Source organism: Haliotis cracherodii, unplaced genomic scaffold (genome assembly GCF_022045235.1).
Source record: "Haliotis cracherodii isolate W230 unplaced genomic scaffold, xgHalCrac1.p SCAF_1, whole genome shotgun sequence".
In the NCBI taxonomy this organism is placed as follows: domain Eukaryota; kingdom Metazoa; phylum Mollusca; class Gastropoda; order Lepetellida; family Haliotidae; genus Haliotis; species Haliotis cracherodii.
This window is the reverse complement of record NW_027266264.1, coordinates 66,915,669-66,933,969: the sequence shown is the minus strand read 5'-3', so window position 1 is coordinate 66,933,969 and position 18,301 is coordinate 66,915,669. Positions and strand designations below refer to the sequence as shown.

Below are 18,301 nucleotides of genomic sequence, written 5' to 3'. Positions count from 1 at the left end.
GTTTTCTAGTGTAAGTAATAGAATTAGGTGATGTATGTTAGTGAAAAATAAAATGATGCTTACTTTTGTAGCTTCAGCATCTGTTGTCATTAAATTTTATTTTTTTTCGAAATCTAATTTTGCCAGATAAAGAACTTGAATTACTGAACATTCCTGGAGATTTACAGAAAAGATTTCTTATTGAAAAGGGGACCATCTTTCAGTTGTTGTTTTTTATCTTAGAAAAGTCAATACCGGTATCTTATAAACATTTTAATCACATTCACTGAACATCAGGACACATGGAATAAGCTGTTTGATTTTGAGAATTTGAAAGGAATATGTGCAATAAATTAATCAATTGTATTACACCAGTCAGAATGTATTTCATATTTGCACATGAAGTAGTTGGTGGTTATGACATCAACTGAATGCTGTTATATTATGTATACTCTTTTGATTTCTCAATCATGAATGGAAAAATAAATATAGCACCTTATGAGCATACATTTCTGAAGAACATGCTTGACACATCATATAGAAATATCACCTCAAGGACTACATCATGCACACCTTATCTAGAGCCTCTATACATCACACACACCTTATCTAGAGCCTCTATACACCACACACACCTTATCTAGAGTCTCTATACATCATACACACCTTACCTAGAGCCTCTATACATCACACACACCTTATGTAGAGCCTCTATACATCACACACACCTTATCTAGAGCATCTATACATCACACACACCTTATCTAGAGCCTCTATACATCATGCACACCTTATCTAGAGCCTCTATACATCACACACACCTTACCTAGAGCCTCTATACATCATGCACACCTTACCTAGAGCCTCTATACATCACATACACCTTATCTAGAGCCTCTATACATCACACACACCTTACCTAGAGCCTCTATACATCACACACACCTTATCTAGAGCCTCTATACATCACACACACCTTATCTAGAGCCTCTATACATCACACACACCTTATCTAGAGTCTCTATACATCACACACACCTTATGTAGAGCCTCTATACATCACAAACACCTTATCTAGAGCCTCTATACATCACACACACCTTATCTAGAGCCTCAATACATCATGCACACCTTACCTACAGCCTCTATACATCACACACACCTTACCTAGAGCCTCTATACATCACACACACCTTACCTAGAGCCTCAATACATCACACACACCTTATCTAGAGCCTCTATACATCACACACGCACACATCAGCTGGATGACGACATCTACATGGAGACTTGCATAGTAATCACCATGCATGAACCACACATCAGACATCACAGCTGAGGTTGTCAGTCCAGCTTTATCCACCAGAAATACCTTGTACTCATCCTATCCTTAAATTATTCAGTGTTTGAAATAAGTTCAAATAAATATTTTGAAACCGTACCTGCACTTCATTTTCAGTTAAAAGCATTCTGATAATTCCTAACAATGAAAAAAAAGCATTACCTTGCATGCAATAAAGAAAACTCATAAATAAAAATCTTTGATTTGGGTAAATGTCAAGTGGTCCTAAAAATACATGTACTTAAATACAAACAGGAAATCGAGATTAAAATCTTGATAATATTTAGCCAGGAAATTACTATGAAAGAAAAGACCACCTTCAGTATTGAATCGATGATAAATCTGTGGTTGGAATTTTATCCCGGAAATGAGGCAGAAGCAGTGTTGTTTCAGAGCCTTCTTCCTCATACCTATGGATCATCACCTCTTTGGTCATACATGAGAGTGTCAACAACTTCACTGCAGAGAATCAAGAACAAATAATTCAAGTTCGGAAATCAGCCTTTCCGTAGATGTTAAACATGGTGTATGACAAGAAACATTAGGTAAACAGATTACTTGAGAGAAGGGGACTGGTCCATGTCACGGCAGTAAGTGACTATTGTCTAACTTGTTTAAATGAGTCAGGCGAGCTCAATTTGCAAACAGCTACGGGTGATGCCAGGGTTTTGCGTTAATCCAAAAATGGTGTTTTATGGAAACAAAAAGGTGTCACACGAGAGCATGAAGTGACGCTCTGCACTGGTAACTCGGTACATGTGTAAAGTTGAAACTTTGCCAGGAAACTGGCAGGAATGATTTTGTGTCTGGTTTGCGTGCTTGTCTAGCAAGGAGACGGGGACAGCGATGTGCGATGCAAGCGTTAGGATGTGCTGGTTACCCAATACGCTCAGACACACAGAAACGTGATCCTTCGTTTGACGAGGGTTTAGTTTCAGTCAAGGTATAAAACATGGAATGTGTGCTGATTATTTCCGCATGAGATGGGCCCAACTTGTGAGAAACTGTCTCAGCTCAGCATCGTTTTAGACATCAGAATAAAACATTGATTGTTAGGAGCAGGGCGGTCTTTGCTCCTATACTTTACTCACCATTGATGGATAGGTAGATGAGAATAGATAATGGAGGGATGGAAACAGATAAACAGAAAGATGGTTGAAAAGATGGATGGATTGATAGATACAGATGGGTAGATATAGAATCAGATAGAATGATGGAGGTTAAAATAGATGAATTGAAATAAATAGATAGGAATAGCAATAGAACAAAGGAAAATACCTTGTAGAATTAAGATGGATGCTTTGAAATTAGGGCTGGGACGGGTAGCTCGGGTACTCTGGTCGGATGGATCCTGAGGAGGACCCGGGTACACACATGACTACCCGGACCCATGGTTTGTACCCAACTCTTTAGACCTATAGCGGGTCCGGGTAGGGCCAGGTAATAGGGTGTCGGGTACCCGGATAGTAACTTTGGACTCGTCCCAGCCCTAATTGAAATAGCTGGTTGAAAGAATGGGTGAAAACAGATTGATTGAAATAGAATTGCTGAAAATGAATGGCCAGATAGTATGCTCTTTAGCCATAAGAATGGATGAAAATATATTTATAGAAATAGAATTAAGAATGGCCGAAAATGAAGAGACACATAGCAGTATGGATTGGAAAGAAATTATTGGATGAACATAATCATATTTTGTAGGTATCAACTGTGTCGCAGATCAATATAAATAACTTTACAACATTGTAAGCAAATAGAAATTCTTAATCTATTTGAATCTCAGATTCAACCTGTTTATTATTCTTGGTTTTTCATCACCATAACCAACCCTTGTGTTTGACCAAAACTGGTTACTGTCAAAGATCAGCATAACTTTGGGTTTTTCTCCAACATTAAACAACCCACAGGGATAAATAGCTTTAAAATATTAAAACAATTGACCCATATATTCTGCAGGGCCAAAGTGGGATACATGAGTTAATATAGCTATGCATTTCTGTGAGCCAGGCGACACACCATGATTAAAACAGCTCAAAGTGGCCTTAAACTCAACTCACTTGCTCGTGATATTGCTGTGATATTGCTAAAAGCGATGTAAAACCATACTCACTCCCTCAACCACCCACCCACCCTCACTCACTCACTCACTCACTCACTCACTCACTCACTCCTTGGTTGTAAATTTCACGTAAATTGTATGTTTACTCTTCCATAACTTTCAAGGACATGTTCATAAAAATTCTCAGCATTTTTTTATGAATGTTAGCGGGAGAGCTGATTGTGTGTCTGTTTCCGCTCAGTTGATCCAGCAATTGTCTACGCTCCGGTTATACAACGCAAACATTCTTGCCTTATTTCACTCTCAACAGAAAACATCCCCCAACATTATTTTCTACCCGAGTAACTCACCAACACAAAGACAAAATAAAAATTAACCGAAACCCATTTCTTGGTAGTCAGCAAAGCGTACAGACTCAAGTATATTTCCCATTGCTTACAATAACTGCAGCTCGTTTTCACAAGACGTGTTATACACTATTTACAATAAAAGGGCTATATACCTTTGTGATGTAGAATCACATGACACAATGGGTGCAGATGGGATAAAACAGGGGATATTGTGGAGTAATCTCAACATTCATCTTCCTTAATAGGTTAATATCTCTCCGTAAAGCTCCCTTTACATCATTTATTTGCTGGATGCTGCTTGAAATAATGGGAGTCTGAGAGGGGCGACATAAACAAGGTCGGTTAGCATGATCATGTCAGATTTATGTAGGCCATCAAAATAAAGAAAAAATGAACAGTAAATAAAATCTTGTTCAAGTAATTGTGCTGCTATAGTTTGCTATGTTATTTGAGCAACTCTGGCTCTGAACTTTAGTCAACAGTATTACACCTTTATCATGAAGGTATGCAGGTGTTTGGGCCCAGTACGCATGTGTTTGGGCCCAGTATGCAGTTGTTTGGGCTCAGTATGCATGTGTTTGGGCCCAGTATGCATGTGTTTGGGCCCAGTATGCAGGTGTTTGGGACCTGTATGCAGATGTTTGGGCCCAGTATGCATGTGTTTGGGCCCAGTATGCAGGTGTTTGGGCCCTGTATGCAGATGTTTGGGCCCAGTATGCATGTGTTTGGGCTGAGTATGCATGTGTTTGGGCCCAGTATGCAGATGTTTGGGCCCAGTATGCAGGTGTTTGGGCCAGGTATGCATGTGTTTGGGCCCAGTATTCATGTGTTTGGGCCCAGTATGCAGGTGTTTGGGCCCAGTATTCAGCTGTATGAGCCCAGTATTCATCTATTTGGACCCAGTATTCATGTGTTTGGGCCCAGTGTGCAGGTGTTTGGGCCCAGTATTCATGTGTTTGGGCTGAGTATTCATCTGTTTGGGCCCAGTATTCATGTGTTTGGGCCCAGTATTCATGTGTTTGGGCCCAGTATTCATGTGTTTAGGCCCAGTGTGCAGGTGTTTTCACTTTTTGGTTAACACACAATTTTCAAAACACAGATGAGGAGTCACCTCAACAAAGGTTATCCTGGTCCACTTGCCTGCTACACTACAATCTGCCTTGCAGAGGTGTGTCCCTTGTGACTGCTCTTTCATCACTAAATTTGTGAATGTGCAGGCAGTATGCGGCTTGCGTCACACAGGGCTATAATCACACATCAACTCGCCATGCACATGAAAAACTATAAAAACAGAAAACCCAACCCAGTCCTTTGAGCAATCGTGTGAATTTTAGGAATGTCCCAAGTTGTTATGACTTGTCAAGTTGAACAATCTTTATCAAAATCAGGTGAGCTACAAGAAAAAATTATTGATATTTGCTTGATCTGTGACTCAGTGTGAAAGCAAACATTTAGTATTTGACGGATATATTTCCTCATTGAGATTCCCCCTGTGACTCCAGTGTTGACAGAGGTGCCGGACTTTGCAGGGATAGTCCTGTGTGTTGTGTTTCTAGTTGCAGTACAGAAACATGGGGAATTCTTCCATTCTGAGATATTTCCTATGTGTATGTTCACAAATGGATGATTCATTTTTAGTGAGTCAAGTCTGTATTCAACATGTGAAACCCTACCTGACTCATAGAACAATAATTGAATAGAGCACCAACATCTGTCTCCCATGTTAATTAGAAACACTTAAACCCTCTCTTTATTCCTGCATGTGTTAAAACAAGGCCTTGATTGCCGTCACACAATTAGTACTGGATTATCTGTTCTCCTTATCCCTGTTTCCTCTCCATTTAATTAGCAATAAAAAAGTGGAGGTAGGGTAGCCTTGTGGTTCAAGTGTTAGCTTGTCAGACCAGGTACATGGGTTTGATTCCCCATTTTTTTTTTTTGCACAGAGGGGCATAAAAATATGTTTAACCACTCATCAAGAAGAATTTCTCATCCTAATTTTGTCCACATATTCGTTTCGATGTTTCTGCTGTTCTGTATAATCCAATAATGTTCTGTATTTCAGTTTAGTAGTTTCTTTTCTGTATTCTATTACTCAATTGATTAGCCCTGCTTGTGATCCTTGGTTTGTCCTCACCATACCGGTGGGTTTCACAAAAATGGTAAACATTCATGATCAGCATTATTTCTTCTTTTCTCCCACACTTGGATATAACTGAAAGACATTAAGACTCACTCGCTCGCTCACTCGCTCGCCTGCCCACTCGCCCGCCCACCCGCCCGCCTGTCCACTCACCCGCCTGTCCACCCACCCACCCACCCACCCACTCACTCATATCACTCCCCCACTCACTCACTCTCTCCCACCCATCCACCCACCTGAATGGCCCACTTGTATGAAGATTAACAGATGAGCCTACCTTTACAAATGTAAACTTTCAACACCATGTTGCTTGCAATTCAAAGCGAGATCGTGTTGAGAATTACAGAATGACATACACAATATATAACACACGTTGCTCAAATCTTTACAAATTCACATCTTCTTCGAATCCTTTCACAGTTTTTCAGCTGGAACTTGTACGCAAATAAACTTTTAACTCCCTGGACAGATATCTTAAAGTTCCAGCGCTGTTGACATAAAAACGTAAAAATGTTAAAACCAATATGAATGCTTTGACAAGTTCTTAAAAAACCCAGTGATATCAAATTATTAGGTGTAGTCACGGATGTCGTTTTCTTTATTGAAATCAATGACATTAATTCTCGCAACAACTTATAAAAGTCACTCACCGATGTAATCCTATCCCTGCTGGTATATCATGTCACGCCGCCGTACAGACACAAACAGCTATCAAGAAGAGACAGAAAAAAATGACTACCCCATTTCTCCAACCATTACCATATTCACTTGTATAGATCAATTTGTTCATAACCCATTTATGGGTAGGTGTCTCTTCACTGAATACAGAAAGATCATGAAGGTGCGTGGACCCGCTGCGTTAAGCAGGAATTAAACAGATGCGTCTTTATCCCTTTTTCTGATGCACATCAGCTTAATGTGCAATATCTCAACAGTACTGACCTTCATGTGTGTTTTGCTGCAGGTTCCTGGCCAGTCGGGAATGTGTTTATGGTGTAATTAAGCAGATGCACGTCTGGGTGTCCACATTATGTCTGTCGTCACATTGACAGAAGACCAGCCATTAACTCCTGCATTTGATCTCATCATTCTTCTTATACTGTAAAGCCAGACAAATGAAATTACTGCTATAGGTATCAGATATACAAGTATGCTTAACACTGTTTAACCTTTCACATGCAATTTCAGTGTCTACTAATCTTGTGTCACAAAACTGAGGCATGCATTATACACACGTAACTATGATAACTCTATGAAGCCATAAATTTTATCGCCTCCCTGTTCTAGTGGTAGAGCGTTCGCCCGGAGAGCAGAAGCTCCGGGGTTCGATCCCCGGCCGCGTCATACAAAAAAATGTTAAAAGATTGTACTTGTTGTTACCCTGTCTGGCGCTCGGCATTACGGGGCTAAAACAAGGACTGGTCGGCTCGGAGTCAGTATACTGTGTCTGAGTGGGATATTCATGTTAAACTGTGGCATGGTATCTCAGTGTGCTAGCACTATAAATCGGTATCAGTCCGGACTAGTAGAAGCAGCCACACAAACACACACACGTACATGCACGTCGCTATATAAGTGCAATAATCCCCATTAAACCCCATTTCACCTCACCCATAAATTTAATCGCTGCCATTTTTTTTTAAAAATGTGATTATTATTTGTATCAGTTTTTAGGTATTTGGGAATGAAAGGCAATAAAACAAATAATCAAACAGGTCTGGTTTAAGTAATATTATAAATGTTTCTTTTAAATTACACTGTTGTACCTGGGTTTCACCAATGTTGTAAACATCTAAGACTTGCATCAGTTTGAGCTTTCCTACCACATTAAACGGACATTATAACTGGAATACTGTTCGAAGGAACATAAACTCAAACTCACTCACTCACTCTAAATTACACATGAGTAACCCATTCCTCATGGTTTGAACCCTTTTTTGGTGTTGCCCAGAAAAGCGGAAAAAAAAACCCATCATCTTTCTCATTTTTGTCAATAAAAATCACTCATTCTATTTTTCCATGTAACCCCTGGGTCATGTTTGGATGTATCCAGTTGCTCCCAGAAAAATCATATAAGAAAAACATACATCATTTTTCATTCCAAATTTCCTGTAAAGCCACCAGCATTGCAAATATCTACTTAAGATGAACCACCTGATGAGAGCATGTGTCTAGTTGTACACTCCCCAGGGTGTTGAGAGTTATTGGGAGAGACAGAACATTAAGCCAGCATCATCCCACTGTGACACAATCATCACAGCAAATACCTACTTAAGAGCAGGTTGTCTTAATTCATGTATTCAGTGGTATTCTCCCCAAAGAGTTCATAGTGCTATATAGAAAATTGATGTTAATGTATCCAGACAGTTTTGTCAGTTTTTCCTGTACAGGAGACAGCAACAAATGTTCCTCCATTGAAAGAGCCAAGAAATACATATTTCCTCAGTGGGCCGTCTTACAAGTAGTTGGTAATATCAGTCCCTGAAGGAGCATTTCTCTCAGAGTGCAGCCAGCGGAAACTTTCATTGTCGTAGCTCAGTGGGCAGGGATAGGGGGATGGGAGGGGGTATCCATGTTAAAGTTTCATTGTCCATTGTCATCAAGGCACTGATTCAGATTCTTCACGAAGGACAAGTAAAAAACAACATTAAAAAGCATACCGTATTCGACATAATAAGTGTCCCCCTTTAACAGAGACCATATACCGGTATATGGTCTCTGCCTTTAATAAGCCCAAGGCGATATTTGCTAATATATTGGCTAGTGAACAATCCCAATTATCACCCCTTCCATTTGATCAATGTACACAAGACTTATTTATTCGTGTATGATACGCACTCGTGTGTTATATGCACCCTTAATTATGGGCAATTAAATTTTGGAAAATATATCTGTCGTGTATAATACGCACAGACTTTTCTTTTGTATCATTTCAGGTTGTCAGCATAAACCATGAAATTTACAATCTTTCAACTCTGGGGTTTTTTTTCACCAAAATTATATTCTAATGAGAGCCCCCTAATTCTAATTTTGAGAGCGCACTGGGCGCTTATTACGGTGAATACGGTATTTATTAATTATAAACATCTGTATCTATGAATACACAATGCCATTTAGACAGATTCTCGTACTTTTTGGGGTTGAGTCCCGTACGGGATTCGAACCCACACTTGCCAGAGTGAGGCACCTAATCGCCAGCACACAAAGTCAGCGATCTAACCCACTCAGCCACCGAGGCTTCCACAAAAATGGAAGCATATACCCTGTATGTATGAAGATGTTGGTCTTTGGGTCGACAGGTTGAGCAAATTTCTCCTTGTAAAGATTTATTGATAAAAGAATAAATCAGTGCCTACAGGCCTGAATATAGATGGATTGTTGGTTTAGTTCATGTAGGAAAACACATGTCAGTTTGTGAATGTTTTCCCTATACTGTGTTTGACTGGATCTGAGTCTAAGTGAGGCCTGTTTCACTTATTACTTTCTTACAGATTTTGCTTTTCATAGAGATAGCTAGGGCCTTGATCAAAATAAGAATAAAATTGCAGAATAATATTTTTTTTAAAGTACACAAGAATCACATTCCTGCAGCACAAGAATCCCAGCTATGTTTTGTGTAGAATCAATTTTTCAAGGGAAGTATGTTTGAGAACACTTCAGGGTCTGCTTATGAAGGTAACAAAATGAAACACTAGGAATAAAATTCACTACTTCAGTGAAGCCCCAAAGTTGATGTTTGTGTGGATTCCAAGACAGGATAGGCCCCCAGCACCCGTGGTTTGTCACAAGGTCCAGCTAGGGTGAGAATTGGGTGGTTATATTAATAAGACCATTGTATATACGTGTTTGAATGCGAAGTGAGCTAAAGCCATGCAGAACTTTGGTTCAGTGCTTGTTTTCTGTATTACAAATGATAGAGTATCTAAATAGCCTCCATGTATGACAAATGGAATAATCTAATACCTAGAGGTATCACTTAGACCCTTACACTGTTAGACCTGGCTGACTGAACCTGACATGGAGGAGTCATGCTCATGCTGTCAACCTCTGGGTCACAAAGTCCAGACTTGATATTTACAGGCTGCTATGGTAAAGCTGGACTTTTGGTCATTCATTCATTCTCATATGGCTGAATCTGGAACAAAATGGAGAGACCAAAGAATATTGAAACTTAACATGAAGCACGCATGAAAAAACGTGAAATATGTGAATGAGTCTGTACGTAGCTCTCTACCCCAGCATGAAGCAGCAATACCATGTCATTATTGTGCTGTGTATATTCTTTATTGCTATACCTGTTATCATGTTGTGTATATTCTATATTGCTATACCTGTTATCATGTTGTGTATATTCTATATTGCTATACCTGTTATCATGTTGTGTATATTCTATATTACTATACCTGTTATCATGTTGTGTATATTCTGTATTACTATACCTGTTATCATGTTGTGTATATTCTATATTACTTTACCTGTTATCATGTTGTGTATATTCTATATTGCTATACCTGTTATCATGTTGTGTATATTTTATATTGCTATACCTGTCATCATGTTGTGTATATTCTATATTACTATGACTGTTATCCTGTTCTGTATGTTCTATATTGCTATACCTGTTATCATGTTGTGTATATTCTATATAACTATCACTGTCATCCTGTTGTGTATGTTCTATATTGCTATACCTGTTATCATGTTGTGTATATTCTATATTGCTATACCTGTCATCATGTTGTGTATATTCTATATTACTATGACTGTTATCCTGTTCTGTATGTTCTATATTGCTATACCTGTTATCATGTTGTGTATATTCTATATTGCTATACCTGTTATCATGTTGTGTATATCCTATATTACTATCACTGTCATCCTGTTCTGTATATTCTATATTACTGTACCTGTTATCCTGTTGTGTATATACTATATTACTATAACTGTTATCATATGGTGTATATTCTATATTACTGTACCTGTTATCCTGTTCTGTATATTCTATATTACTATAACTGTTATCATACGGTGTATATTCTATATTACTGTACCTGTTATCCTGTTGTGTATATTGTATTATACTATACTTCTTATCAAGTTGTGTATTTTCTAACTATAACTGTTGTTGTATGGTGTTTATTCTATATTACTGTACCTATTATTGTTTGTGTATATTGTATATTACTATACTTCTGATCAAGTTGTGTAAAATCTATCTTTCTAGACCAAACACGGTATGCGTAATAGTACTGGCATGTTATGTCAAAACACATTTTGATAAGGTTTTATTAAAGGTCAGCATTTGACAATTTTATTTTGGAAACAATGTAGAATTTAGTTTTCTTAATGAGAAATGAGTCAAGAATCAATAACTTTTCTGTTTTAAAACGTCCATTTGGGCCTGGTACGAAAATAACACTTACATATGGCACAGTGATGAGAACATATCCAATGGTTATAAATACGTAATATAAATGCATGAAAACAAAAAATGAAAATAAAAGTGACAAGACCCTTTCCATACATATTATCATAGAAATGATAAGCTTACTTGCAGTTGCAGTTTCTGATTATTAATATTAGCTGTGGAAGTTAATGCTGTCTTAAACACTATTTACTTGCAGTGTGTGGACAGGATCATGTTGTGATGACATATGCATGATTCTGATAATGTCTAATAAGGCTCTCAATTACCATGTTAACATTTTGACATCAGCTGTCTCAGCGCAATGATCATGGAAACAGGATTCTGAGTCCTCCGCCCTAATCACCTTATGTTTCCAGTAAAGTCAACCTGATCTCTGATATATGCAGGCTGTTCAATGCAGTTTTGTTTTGGGAAATGTCATGCTGGGTCTAAACACACACCAGCCACAACATGGCCATGTCTAAATATTAAGCGAACTTGCCAATCTTGTATGAAAAGCATCAAACACTAGGCGATAATCTCAGAATACATGAATCCTTAAAAGCTATCGTATGGGGTCAGAGTTTATCAACATATCCAACAGTGAAATTTGTTGGTGGTAATGGTATCTTTGATTAGCTGTGTCTGGGAGATACGGAGGGAGAGTGTGTTTCATCATGTATCGTCTACATCAGTTTACAGGGGATATAGCCCCTCTTGTCTGTGTAAACACTGTCCTTCGACTACTGCAACATCTGCAGGGGAATTAACTCACACCAAGGTATCAGCACGAAAACAGACTGTGTTTAATTAAATTAGCATGCCTTATCAGAGGGGATAGAATTAGTTTTCAGTTCCAATTACTTATAAATTGAAGGTATTTGAAGTATTTCAGAGTCAATTCTAACAGGATTTGATATGGGAGCTCAGTTATGGCACTCGCCCATCATCGTCCTCCACTCATACCAAGGGGCGGTCGGGTAGCCTAGTGGTTAAAGCATTCGCTCGTCACGCCAAAGACCCGTGTTCGATTCCCCACATGGGTACAATATGTGAAGCTCAATTCTGGTGTCCCTCATCGGGATATTGCTGGAATATTGCTAAAAGCGGCATAAAACCATACTCACTTACTCACTCACTCATGTTTTCTAAGCATGCAACCTCTAAAGCTGAACACAAAACTTCTTGCTGAAATACTGTTCTAAGCAGCATCACTCACTCACTCACTCACTCACTCACTCACTCACTCCACCTGCATCCATTGCAGCTCCACTTCCACGCCACCCTGCCACACTTCATCATCAGACCCCTCTTCACCCCACCCCACTCCACCTTAAAGAGTTTTGGTACTGTGCTCCTTACAACTGATAACCTAAGAAGAATGTTTCGGAACATTTAATCAGGAAAGATTAACCATAAAATCAGAATACAAAATACTGCTTGGAGATAAACGAGAATCCATTAAGTTCTCCCATCTTTATAACACGATAGACAACATGGCTTCTTGCTATCGAGAGGGAAACGAAAGAGAAATGTTTCCAAACTTTGTTCTGACTGAGTTAGAAATGCCTATACTCTGTCTGTTGTAGTCAGGTTTCTGTGCAGGTGAAGTGGACCATTCATCAGCCAGGGCTGTAAGCTGGAATATGCATACTCTGTCAATATATCAGCATCTCCAAGGGAACACTTCTCCTCGTCACACAAAACAGTGATGGTGTTAATGTCAAGCATGTCATCTTTACACAAAATACAAACCAATGCATGTAGTTCTTGACAGGACTTTAAAAAATGGATTTTTTATTTAGGACCAGAATTCTGAGAATTCAGTATTTCTTCAGCCGTTATAGTTTTCCCAGAATTCTGGTGCCTCACAGAACATATGGCACAAGACCTGCAATGAGGATAGTTTGTGTTGGTCTGCTACTCCTGTACAGACTGTATAGCTGTTATTTGGTCTGTTAAAAACTTCAAGAACTTACGAATATTCAGAAAAAAAAGAAAAACGAACCTTGAATGTTAGCATGACTTGAAATTTCTGCCTAAAAGTTTAAAGATGTATGCACATTGATTCTAGCTCTGATCACACAGGTAGATTCACTGTATTAAGTAGAAATGTAACACTCATCATCCCTGATTCTCCAGTGTATTTTATCTCCATGATGTACATACCCTGGGCCCATTCTCCACCATAGCTTTGTTTAGTAAAGTCACCACCTCCATGTCTCGTATCACTTACTCAGCACAGAATATCTCTCACTCTTGTACTTAAACAACCAATCACGTTGACTCTTTGACATGATCTTTCCTCAAATTGTGGTGATTCTGGGTTAGAACAGGCCAAAGCCACCTATGCTGGTCTTGGGACTTAATGGATCAGTCGGTGGGCAGGCTTGGTTGATGTCATTGAACCCCTATGGTGTAGATTGTCTGGTTCAGTTCATTTATTTAACCATCTCATTAAATTCAGATCTTAGTTTTTGCTTCTGCTAAACAAAGATCTGAGGACATCGCATTACGGGTCATGTCAGGCCCACCTTTCGCAAACTTTGACCGACCAATGGCATGACTAACAAGAAGTCGACAATAGCCAATCAGAAGGCAGCTTAATCGAACTTTATGGCCAAGATTCAAACTGGCGACTACGCTTCAAATCATATGTTGACCTATACTCGATTTAAAAATTAAAAACTGAACAAAAGAACAGTCTGGAATGGCTAATGGATGGTCTAGATTGTATGAATACAGACATAAAGCCCATACGTGTTGTTTGGCATACCCTGTGTGTTATTGTTCGAGGTTGCACGATCAAAAATCACATTCCAACTGTCACTTTCATGATCTGATAAGCGATGTTCTGATTGGTCAGATGAAAAGTCGATCTGACATGACCCGCAATGGGATGTCCTCAGATCTTTGTTTAGCAGTAATGAGAGCTAAGATCTGATTTTAATGAGATTGTTTAGTTAAAGGCCTGGAATATTATAGAATGGGTCATTAAGCAAACAAAATCAAATGGATGCTTCATAAGAGCACCCCTGAGGTATATTTAAAAAAATTAAAGTTGTGTAGTTGTTCAGAATAGTATTACCACAAGTGAAAGAGCTCTTATGCTACCATGCATGCCTGGCTGTAAGTAATCTGTTTCTGCAAATGCTCGAAAAAAATCCTCAGGTTTGCCGAAATAAAATAATCACTGACTGGACCTATACATGCTGGAAGGTGTGCAACATTATGTGTTCTGGGTCTCAAACACATTGTTTGTTTCTCCCTCTCAGAGTGAGTGAGTTTGGTTTTTAGCTGCTTTCAGCAATATTCCAGCAATATCATGAAGCGAGACACTAGAAATGGCCTTCACACATTGTACCCATGTGGGAAATCAAACCTATGTCTTTGGCGTGACGAGTGAATGCTTTAACCACTAGGCTACCCCACCGCCCCCTCCTTTCAGAGAAAAAGTGGATACTGGTACCCCAGACATCTGAGGCACTGCAATTCGCTGTGCAGAGTTGCATCCCTTGGGCACGCCTGAAACATGTTACTATGGGTTCAAATCCCAGCTTGCCCTGATCGTGTTTCTAGGTTTGTCAGCACCATACCAATACACAGCATCTGAGACCTCCATCACTTTCTGGCTATCCTCCCATCCTAAGCTGACACGCCAAGATATAACAGGAATACTGTTAAAAGGTGCATTAAACCCAACACACTCACTCACTTCAGAGAAAGAAATGTATATCTTAAAGCACAAAGTAATAATATAATAACATAATTCTCCCAGATACCTCAAATATGAAATGGTTGTTTCTTACAACTGACTTGTTAAAGACTGTGTTTTATCTTAATGAGGAACATATTCCCTAGTGATGCGAAGATTGCGTCTTTCAACATAACGTCTTCTTGTGCTTAGCGGAATAATTACATACCCTCATTTGTATGTCCGATACTGAGTGGAAACACTGCTAATATCTGGAATTACTTATAAACGATCAGATATCAGGAATGCTGATTCTGTCATTGTCTTCATGCAAAGAGATTCTTTATGGCTGTTTCATGAGGTGATAAGTGATAAATGTCAGGTTTCAAACTGAGATAGCAGACACCATGTGCTGTGCAAATGTTAGTTTCTAATACAGTTGTCATGATGTTAAACTCATCTTGGCAGTCGGAGTGGTTGTTCCAGCAGATTGTGTTGAGGAGTCATTGAGGTTGTCACTATGGATAAAAAGGGTATAGTTGTGGCATAAGCTGTTAAGATCTTTGTCATAGCGGATTTAGTTAAAATTCATTGGGGATGTGGTGTTGCCTTGTGGTAAAAGTGTTTGGTAATCATGCCAAACTCATAAATTCATATTCACTCACTAAAATTCACTGTGGGTTAGATGGTAGTTGAGTTGCTTGTTTGTCAGGCAGAGACCCAGTCGACAATTCACTTTGCAGAGTTGCGTCCCTTAGGCATGCCAGAATCCTATTATCATGGGTTCGAATCCTGGTTCTTCCTGATTCCTCTAGATCAGAAACATAAAAAATGTGCATCACTGTAGGCAGCTGATACACAATGATATAATTAGACAACTACACGATAGATAACCATATAAACAGGTACTAAAAAAAGGAACTATTCATATTGTTATGTTACATTGTTAGCAGAATATGTTTTCTAAGCATGCAACCTTTGAAGCACATTAAACTACCAGCTGAAATACTGTTCAAAGCATCACTCACTCACCCACTCACTCACTCACTCACTCACTCACTCACTCACTCACCCACCCAACCACACACCCACCCACCCACGCACGCACGCATGCACTCACTCACTCTCACTCACTCACTCACTCAATCACTCACTCACTCACTCACTCACTCACTCACCCACCCACCCACCCACCACACACTCACTCACTCACTCACTCACTCATGTTATGTACTATTTTACATGCATAATGTTTGGTGATCAAATGTTTTTATGCATTCTGTTAAATAAGAGAATTCTTTGTAATTTGTTTGACAAAAATGCTCTATGCAAACTTGATATTTAAGTAGAGCTATCAGCTAAACATATATTGCAAAAAGGTAGCTGTCTTTATATACAAAGTGATATCAGTGCTGAGACAGACAGGAACATGTTAGACAGTAATCTCAAGGACAAGAAATCTCGGTGATGAGACAAGGGATATGTGTGTATACATTAAACTGACATTTTGATTGGTGGTGCATATAAACGAATGAGGATGGATGTGAGAATATTTACAAAATGTTAAATAAATCGTGCATGTAACGTAATAAATGCTTTATCAGAATTTAAAAGAAAACATGAAAAAACAACCTCCTCAGAGCATCTCTGCTGTTGCACTGAAGTCACCCTCGCATTTCCTCCCACAAATCCCTGTATATATACAGGATACTTGTGTGCCAGTCTTATGTTTGGTACAAGATAACTTTATCTAGATGATATTAAAAACACAGTCTGAAAAGTTGTCTTGACATATGTGGATCTGTATTACTGTGTGCATCCCAATGATAAATGATAGGTCAGGACCAGTTTTGCTGTGGGGAAAACTTGAATTCTCCAGTATATCTCTAGAAGTCTAAATATTTTCTTCACTATCATTAGCAGGGGATATTATTCACACTAATTGAGTTAGGATCAGTACATGATCATCAAAGACATCATAATGTCTGTTTAACTTGATGCTGATGTTGGTTCAAGTCCTCGTCATGGATAAAGAGAGTCGCAGCAGTAACATAATGAACCAGTGACGTAAGGCACCATTCATTAATCACACCAATTTCTGCTGCAATTTCCAACAAATTTGATTTTTTAACCATTCATCCTTGAGCCCAGGTGGTAGAGAGCGAAGCTGCTGATCATTTCCAGAGAGATGTAATTAGGGCAAACAGAGGCCATGTACACAGTGGAGGCAGTGAAGCAGTGGAAGCAGTGGAAGGTTCTCTGCTAAAAACAATTAATTTTTGATGAGTTGGATGTCAGGACGGGACATATGAATCTGGTCTGGACCTCAGGGAAGTGGCACAGAGGCAATGGATGGAGTTCCCTGGAGCAACAGTACATACACATCCAGCTGATGTGTGTCTTCAAACAATGGACTGAATTAATTGCTTTTTATCATCTCTTTTGAAGATCAAATAGAACAAGAAAAAAGTAAAACAAAATGGTTATAATAAAATAGTTGAAAGAAAGTAGAAAAAACAACAATAATGGACTAGATTTGTTGCTTTTTATCATCTGTTTGAAGAATAAGATAGAACAGAAAAAAAAACATGAATAAAAAAATGACCAATAAATTAATTAACAACTGACTTCAATATTTTTTGTGTTTATGGAGCTATAAACGTAAAAAACAGTGTGAAAACTGTATAAATCTGTGTTGCGCAATAACTCCACAGACTGTTTATCAAATTATCAACACCAAAGAAAATGTAGACAACAGTATGAGTGAGTGAGTTGGGTTTAACACTGCTTTTAACAGTATTACAGTTATATCACGGCATGTCAGCTTAATGTGGGAGAAAAGCCTGAAGTGATGCAGGTCTCTGAAGTTGAAACCCACAAGCACGGGTATGGTGCTGACAAACCTAGAAACATAATTGGGGCGAACCAGGATTCAAACCCACAATCATAGGTTTCCGACGTGCCCAAGCGACGCAACTCTGCACAGTGAATTGCAGCACCTTAGACGACTGGGCCACCGGTGCCCCCAGACAACAGCATGAAATCAGCGACATCTTTCTGTGCATTAATGCAACTCCACCCTTTTATTATCAAGCAATCAAGAAACAGCAGTCCGTTAGTGGGCATGGCCTATTTTTTGTTTTGTTTATGGAAACAAACACAAAATTTGCATGGTTAGCCAATCAAAAACCATAGAATCATGTGCAATTTATGTAATCAAGAATAAATTAAATTTAAAGAAAATAATTAAAATGAAAAAATAAAAAAAGAGGAAAAAATGAGAAAGAAAGAAACAAACTGTACAGTGAAACCTTTGAGCATTATACC

The 18,301-nt window shown here is 38.8% G+C and overlaps 1 protein-coding gene across 1 annotated transcript; it reads left to right on the top strand.

Annotated features, from left to right (window-relative positions):
* The first annotated feature begins 4,235 nt into the window (after positions 1-4,235).
* Positions 4,236-4,808, top strand: LOC139456904 (dynein heavy chain-like). Its single transcript, XM_071238397.1, has one exon. It carries the CDS (start codon positions 4,236-4,238, stop codon positions 4,806-4,808), a length of 573 nt encoding a protein of 190 aa, XP_071094498.1.
* Positions 4,809-18,301: the final 13,493 nt, after the last annotated feature.